General features: G+C 41.5%; 1 protein-coding gene across 1 annotated transcript in view; it reads left to right on the top strand.

Annotated features, from left to right (window-relative positions):
- The first annotated feature begins 676 nt into the window (after positions 1-676).
- LOC112446746 (antigen WC1.1-like) overlaps positions 677-8,742 on the top strand; it is a 44,183-nt gene continuing 36,117 nt past the window's right edge. The window contains 2 exon segments of the mRNA XM_059887257.1: positions 677-749; positions 8,136-8,456. Of these exon segments, the coding sequence (XP_059743240.1) occupies positions 677-749; positions 8,136-8,456 (394 nt within the window).

Raw genomic sequence — 8,742 nt, 5'->3', positions numbered from 1 at the left:
GAAAGATTCTTGATGGGAAATGTTAGGTTCTGTCAAAGTCCCGTGTTATTATGACCCCAATGTGCTTCAGGGTCCCGTCTCCAGATCATTCTGAGAAGGAAAGAAAGACCAACAATCTCATCCCTGCAACCTGATGGTTTCCATCTCACCCCTCCAAGCTCACCTGTGAATTCCTGTGCTCCTGTCCTCAGTTTCTGCTGGCCTGACAATTACTCTCATATTTCAAACCTTCTTGTACTTCTCTGCTTTGGCCCTGAATTCAGTCCAGGGGAAGATGAATGCTTGATTCCACCAGAGATATTCTCCATGGGCCAACCAATCCCATGTGAGATCTAACAGTCTGTAGTGATTGGCCAATGTGATCGGGGAAGAAAAACCACTCATGCTTTGTGAGGCAACTTTTCTGTGCCAACCCCTGTCATAGGGCTCTCAGGGACCACAGAAGCAGAAGGTCAAAGGACCATGTTGCTCATTTAAGGAGATGTTGAAGATTCAGAAGCTCATTGGTGTCTGAGCTGCAGAAAGTGGCTGATGCAGCCTCCGATTGTGCCTGAAATGGTGAAAGGTGTTGCTATTGGCTCTCAGGAGGGAGCGTGTAAGGGGTGGTCTATATAGACCCCAGTCAGCACCCTGATGCCTCCTCACAGGACTGTGACCTTGAGGACGTGGGGTCAGGATGGCTCTGGGAAGACTCCTCTCCCTACAGGGACTCTGTGTCCTCCTTCTCCGCACAGTGGTGGGTGGTCAAGGTAAGAGCTGGCCCTCTGTCCTGGGTCCACAGCAAAGAGTGGACGCCTTGATGAAGGGAAAGGTGTCTGGACTTGTGGAACCTGGCCTCAGTGTTTTTGACCAAAAAGAAACCACAGTGACTGTGAATACTGGTCCCTCTCCTGTGGGGGGTCCACTGGTTGTAGCAGCAGATTTTATAAAGCAGTGAGGTTTGGTCTGGATTGAGCTGGGTCAGCCTGAGTCCCTCCACTGTCTCCCTTGTTCTCAGGGAGCTTCTAGAGTCCCAGTGGCTCCCAGTGTGTGGAAGATCCAATGACTGACCTCAGCTGGGACCCTGGGCTGTTCCCACACACTCATGTGCCTGGTATGTGAGCACTATCCCAGGGTCCCCCCATTTCTTATGTCTGTGCTTCTGTAGGCTTTGTTCTTAGGTGTGTATATGTAGTGTGTCAGGGTGTGTATGTGTGTGAGGGTGAGTGAGGGTGTGTGTGAGGGTGTATGTGTGTGAGAGTGTGTTTGTGAGGGTGTGTTTGTGTGTGAGGATGCATGTGTGCATGTGAGAGAGACAGAGAGAGAGTGTGAGGGTGTGTGGAGCCTGTCTGTTTGAGAGGAACAGGGATGCTGAGCAGGGACTGAGTCCATTGGTCTGTGAAGCACACAGGGTCCCACAGGGCTGGGTGTCAAGTCAGCTGCATGTAACCAAATCAGAGATAATTGTGCACCTGCCTGCCTCTCTCTGGCTCCTCTCCCTGTCCCCCGGGCTTCCCTCTGCTTGCTGCCGTGTCTGCCCAGCACTGGGCTCTGTGAGAGGCTCTGCCTGCTGGCTTCACCTCTTCCCACCAGGTGTCCATTGTGGAGCAGAGGAGCCAGCAGCCAGGAGAGGGGATCTCTTGTCTGTAGAGATCAGGTGATGTGCAGCCCCAGGTATATAAGTTCCCGAGTCCCTGCCCTGGTCCCTATGACATTTCCAGATATGCTGGGGGCCTGGGATGGTCTTTTCCCCTTCCAGGATCTGCTGTAACTCTGTAGGGAGCACTCTCTCTCCCTGGAGAGTTAGAGTTAATTATTATTATTAGCCATTGAGTCATATGTGTTCCTTATATATATTGGATATTAACCCCTCATGAGATACATGATTTGCAAGTTCTTTTTCTCCATTCTGTGCATTGTCTTTTCATTTTGTGTACTGTTTCTTCTGTTCTACAGGAGCTTTTTAGGTTGATGTTAATGTGGTCCCATTGTTTATTTTGATTTTGTTGCTTGTGCTTTAGCTGTCATACCCAAGAATTCATTGCCAATATCCACATCCAGGAGCTTTCCCCTATGTTTTCTTCTAGGAGTTTGTGGTTTCAGGTCTTAAATAGATTTATGTCTTTGATCTATTTTGAGTCTATTTTTCTGTGGTTCTAAGATAGGGATCTAGTTTCATTCTTTTGCATGTAAATATCCAGTTTTCCTAACAGCATTTACTGAAAAGACCATCCTCGCCTCACTGAGTATTCTTGCCTGCCTTGTCAAACATTCATTGACTGTCCATGCATGGATTTATTTTTGGGCTCTCAGTTCTGTTAATTGCTTGATGTGTCTATTTTCACACCATTGCCATAATGTTTGTTTTTATGTATTTGGCTGCAGCAGGTCTTGCCTGCAGTACATGTGATATTTGATCTTTATGCAGCATGCAGTTCTTCAGTTGCAGCATGCCATGCTACTTATGCCATGTGAACTCCTAGCTGTAACATGTGGCATCTATTGCAGCATGGGCTTCTCCACCTGCAGGATGGGCTTCTCTCTAGTTGTGGTGCACAGGCTCCAGTGCACAGAGGGATCAGGAGTTGTAGTGCATGGCCTTAGTTGCCCCATGACATTTGAGATCTTAGTTCCCCAACTAGGGATTGAACTTGAGACCCCTGCATTGGAAGGCAGATTCTTTTTTTTTTTTTTTTTTTCTGAACAAAAAATATCTTTATATAAGCCACTAATAGATATCTAAATACAGTAAGGTTTTTAAAATGAAACCATAAGTATATAATTATATTCGTAAAGTACACTAATCAAAATCTGTACAACATTAACAGCAAATCCAAATCCATATAAGATATTCCTCTGAACTTCATGTTTCACCAAGCATCTAAAATCACCAGTCTTTTGGTCATTCTCTTGTACATTATTCTGTATCTCCACATTGGATTGGATCCCTTGACTTTATTTCATTTTCTGTGTGACATTCTCTGCAGATACATATCATTGGCTGCTGCTTAGGGGGCCGAACATTCTGGGTGTCCGTTGTTGTCCGTAACACAGAGAAACTTCTCAGCCTTTCCAGTCAGATTCCAACTTGCCTCTGTGCCACGGTCAAGTTCCCCGGAAGGTGGATTCTTAACCACTAGACCACCAGGGAAGTCCCCTGATGATGTGAGCATTTTAAAGTCTTTATTGGATTTGCTACAATAATGCTTCTGTTTTCTTTTTACTTTTTCTTTTTTTGGCCACAAAGCATTTGGGATCTTAGCTCTCTGACCAGGGATTCAACCTGCACCCCCTGCATTAGAAGGCAAAGTCTTAACCCCTGGACCCCCAGGGAAGTCTCTCCAGCTTTATTTTGTTTGTTTTTTATTTGGTTTTGTTTTATTTTTATTTTTGCTTCATTTTTTTATACTTGATATTATACATGTTTCAATGCCATTTTCCCAAATCTTCCTACCCTCTCCCTCTCCCACAGAGTCCATAAGACTGTTCTATACATCAGTGTCTCTTTTGCTGTCTCGTACACAGGGTTATTGTTACCATCTTTCTAAATTCCATATATATGCGTTAGTATACTGTATTGGTGTTTTTCTTTCTGGCTTACTTCACTCTGTATAATAGGCTCTGGTTTCATCCATCTTATTAGAACTGATTCAAATGTATTCTTTTTAATGGCTGAGTAATACTCCATTGTGTATATGTACCACAGCTTTCTTATCCATTCATCTGCTGATGGACATCTAGGTTGCTTCCATGTCCTGGATATTATAAACAGTGTTGCAATGAACATTGGGGTACACGTGTCTCTTTCCCTTCTGGTTTCCTCAGTGTGTATGCCCTGCAGTGGGATTGCTGGATCTTTGTTTGTTTGTTTGTTTTTTAATTTTATTTTATTTTTAAACTTTACATAATTGTATTAGTTTTGCCAAATATCAAAATGAATCCACCACAGGTATACATGTGTTCCCCATCCTGAACCCTCCTCCCTCCTCCCTCCCCATACCATCCCTCTGGGTCGTCCCAGTGCACTAGCCCCAAGCATCCAGTATTGTGCATCGAACCTGGACTGGCATCTCGTTTCACACATGATATTTTACATGTTTCAATGCTATTCTCCCAAATCTTCCCACCCTCTCCCTCTCCCTCAGAGTCCATAAGACTGTTCTATACATCACTGTCTCTTTTGCTGTCTCGTACACAGGGTTATTGTTACCATCTTTAGTATACTGTATTGGTGTTTTTCCTTCTGGCTTACTTCACTCTGTATAATAGGCTCTGGTTTCATCCACCTCATTAGAACTGATTCAAATGTATTCTTTTTAATGGCTGAGTAATACTCCATTGTGTATATGTACCACTGCTTTCTTATCCATTCATCTGCTGATGGACATCTAGGTTGCTTCCATGTCCTGGCTATTATAAACAGTGCTGCGATGAACATTGGGGTACACGTGTCTCTTTCCCTTCTGGTTTCCTCAGTGTGTATGCCCAGCAGTGGGATTGCTGGATCATAAGGCAGTTCTATTTCCAGTTTTTTAAGGGATCTCCACACTGTTCTCCATAGTGGCTGTACTAGTTTGCATTCCCACCAACAGTGTAAGAGGGTTCCCTTTTCTCCACACCCTCTCCAGCATTTATTATTTGTAGAGTTTTGGATCGCAGCCATTCTCACTGGTGTGAGATGGTACCTCATAGTGGTTTTGATTTGCATTTCTCTGATAATGAGTTCTTCCCGCTGGCTTTCTCTAGCTGCAGAGGTCGGGACTGCCCTTCCCTGTGGTGCTCAGTCTTCTCACTGCAGTGCCTTCTCTTGTTTCGGAGCACAGACTCTAGGTACACGGGTTCTGTTACTCTGTGGAATGTGGGATCTTCTTGGGCCCAAGATAGAAACTGTGTCTCCTGTATTGGGTAGGCAGATTCTTAATCACTGGACCACCAGGCAAGTCACCTCCAGTTTTGCTATTATTTTCTCTTTTTCACTTTAAAATTGCTTTGGCTATTTGAGGTTTTGTGGTTTGACACAAATTTTAAGATTTTTTCTATTTCTATGAAAAATACTATTGGAATTGCTTTGAATCTATAGATGGCTTTGGGTAGTATAGACATTTTAACAATATTAATTCTTCCAATCTATGAACATGGGCTCTTTTTCCATTTTATTAGTGTCTTCTTCAATGTCTCTCATTAGTCTTATTGATTTTTGAGTATAGCTCTTTCATCTTTTTGGTTAAATTTATTTTTAACATTTTATGGCTTCTTATACCATTTTAAAGAGATTGTTTCTTTTTTTTCCAGATGTTTCCTTGTTAGTGTGTAGAAACGCAACCAATTTCTGTAGTTTGATTTTGTCTTCTGTGACTTTTTTGAATTTATTAGTTCTAACAGTTGTTCTATTGATATACTATTAGAATTTTCTATAATAATATTATGTCTTTTGGAAACGGGGAAAATTTTCTTTTTCTATTTGGATAATTTTATTTCTTTTTGCTTACTTGCTATATCTGGGACTTCCAGTACTATGTGGATTAAGATTGGTAACAGAGGACATGTTTATGTTATTCCTGATCTTAGAGGAACATTGAGTTTGATATTAACTATGGGCTTCTCATATATGATTTATATTATATTGAGAAATGTTCCTTCTATATGCAGTTTTTGAGAGTTAAAAAATTTAAGAGTGTTGAATTTTGTCAAACATCTTTTCTGCATCTATTGAGATGGTCTTATGATTTTTATCTTTCATTGTATTAATGTGGTGTATGACATTTATTGATTTACACATGTTGAACTATCTTTGCATCCTAGAGATTAATTCCACTTGCTCACAGTATATAATCTTTTTAATGTGTTGTTGAATTCCCTTGGCTAAATTTGTTATGAATTTTGGCATTTGTATTAATGGGACATTGGCTTGTAATTTTCCTTTCTTGTAGTGTTTTTACATAGCTTTGGTATCAGGCTAATGCAGGATATGTAAAATGATTTGTAGAGTGCTCATTCCTCAATTTTTAGAAGATTGTAAAAAAAACAGATGTTTTTCTTGTATAAATATTTGATAGAAGTCACCAGTGAGCATTTCTGAATCATTTTTTCTAGGTTATCCAAATTGTTGGCCTATAATTTTCCATAGGAGCCTCTTATGGTTTGTATTCTGTTGTATCAGTTTTAATGTCCCCTGTTTCCTATCCGATTTTATTTATTTGAATCTTCTCATTTATTTTCTTGATTAGTACAGCTTAAAGTTTGTCATTTTTGTTTATTTTTTTTCAAGAATGACCTCTGTTAATCTTTTCTATCACTTTCTTATATTCTATTTCATTTATTTATGCTCTAATCTTTGTTTTTTCCTTCCTTTGCTAGATTTTGGTTTACTTCATTCTTCTCTTTTAGTTCTTTGATTTGCAATATTAGGTTGTCTATTTGAGATCTTTCTTTTTTAAGTATGCATTTATCACTATAAATTTCCCTCTTATAACTGCTTTGGATGCAGTATATAGTGTTTGAATGTGTGTTTCTACTTTTGTTTATCTCAGAATATTTTTAATACGCCTTTGGATTTCTTTTTTATCATTGGCTGTTCAGGAGCTTGTTGTTGAATTTCCACATATTTGTGATTTTGCCAGTTTCCTCCTATTGTTGATTTTTTAATTTCAAATAGCTGTACTCAGAAAATATATTTGATAATATTTCTATATTTTTGAATTTGTTAAGACTTGTTTTGTTGCTTGACATGATCTATTCTGGAAAATATTCTGTGTGTATTTGAGAAGAATACGTATTCTACTGCTGGTGGATAAAATGTTCTGTATATGTCTGTTAAGTCCATTTGTTTACTAGGTTCTTCATTTCAGTACTCTGAAGTGCTTTTTTTTTTCTAATTTTATTTTATTTTTAAACTTTACATAATTGTATTACTTTTGCCAAATATCAAAATGAATCCACCACAGGTATACATGTGTTCCCCATCCTGAACCCTCCTCCCTCCTCCCTCCCCAAACCATCCCTCTGGGTCGTCCCAGTGCACTAGGTTCTTCAAATCTGCTGTTTCTAATTGATTATCTGTCTGAATGATGTATAATAAATTCAGGTGCTCTGACAACTCTGAGGACTTTAGCAAGCGTTGCAGGAGATGTGAAGTGGCTGTAAGGATTGTTAGTATACTCAGTATATTAACAATAGTACCCCTAGGTCCAATGGCTAGGGACCATGGCAGGCAGTGGCAGTGGCTAGAGTCAGTGCCAGAAGTGTGCACCCAGTTGGCATTGAGGGACCAGGTACAGGTGCCCATATACACCAGGGATCAGTTATAGACACACATATGGTATGTATCACAGGCCTGCATTTATTAAAAGGTTCATCTAGGAGTGGATATCACCCAAATATACTCACCTGGATGTTGGCAGCATTCAGACCTTGGTGGACCGTTTAACTGAGAGCACCAGTCCCTTTCTGCCATGAGCTAGAGGTCTCCCTCGATTCCTTATCATGTGGGTCTCTCCATACATAGCTCACAATGTGGCAACTGGCTTCATCAAGACAGAGAGAGCAGGATAGGTCACCAGGAGAAACCAGAATTGTCTTAAAAATTAATCTCTTAAATGACATCTCATCACTTTCACCAAATTCTGTTTGTTAGACTCATGTTACTAGTTACACCCAAGCGTGGGGATTACACAAGGACATGAATACCAGATGACAGGAACAACTGGTATGATTTAGAGCTTGTTACCACAGTCCTTTGTTCCTAAGTTGGATGAGATGCTCGCTATAGACAGTGAAGGAGAGGGAGGATTCCTCCCTGGATCCCGGGCCATGAACTGCAACTGAGATGTTGGAGGAGCTGGGCCCAGGAGTCTTGGGCACATCTACAGGGAGGGCAGCATCCAGAGTCTCTGGAGGCCTGTCCTAGGTGGTGTCCCTGGAGCTGGTTCTACAGACTCGTGAGAAATTCCTGGTGCCTCCCTTCCTGCTCCAGGTTCAGTGATGGCACACTGGGAGCTTTGAGTTGGCCATGGTGGGAATGTTTATACCACAGAAGTCAACACTTTCTATTCACAGTGATTTTTCCAGAGAATAGAGTATTCATCTTTTAATACTTACCAGCACACCACTGGTGCAAGTCTCCAAAATCTCTCCTATGTCCTGTGTCTCTCTTGCAGCTCTGGAGGCGAGGCTGAAGGATGGAGACCACTGCTGTGAGGGGAGAGTGGAAGTGAAGCACCAAGGAGAATGGGGCACAGTGGATGATCTGAACTGGAGCATGGAGGAGGCAGCTGTGGTGTGCAGACAGCTGGGATGTGGAAGTGCCACTGATGCTCCCAAGAGGGCTCATTTTGGCCCAGGGATTGGCCCCATTTGGTTTCCTTATATTTATTGCAAAGGTCCAGAGTCAGCTATCATGGAGTGTAGTTATCCTCCTGTTAAAGATCATCGCCCTGAGGGCAATTCCCATGACAAGGATGTGGGAGCAGTCTGCTCAGGTAAGCCCTGTGGTCTGGGAGGGATTCCCAGCAGAAAAAGCCTCAGTCTTATTCACAGAATAGCTATGAGAATATGGGTCACATACCGTAGAACTTACTTGAATGGTGGTCTTTATACTTAACCACTGGACTACCAGGGTGGTCTTTATACTTCATACTTGGGTGAAGATTTCAGTCACACAGTGCTTTCTTGAACATTAGGTATTCAAAGGAACATAAGGTCTGACTTGGTCCTGAGCTTTCTATAAAGAAAGCTGAGCACTGAAGAATTGATGCTTTTGAACTG

This window comes from Bos taurus, chromosome 5 (assembly GCF_002263795.3).
Source record: "Bos taurus isolate L1 Dominette 01449 registration number 42190680 breed Hereford chromosome 5, ARS-UCD2.0, whole genome shotgun sequence".
Classification (NCBI taxonomy): domain Eukaryota; kingdom Metazoa; phylum Chordata; class Mammalia; order Artiodactyla; family Bovidae; genus Bos; species Bos taurus.
The sequence above is the reverse complement of the archived record's forward strand: the minus strand, read 5'-3'. Positions and strand labels throughout refer to the sequence as shown.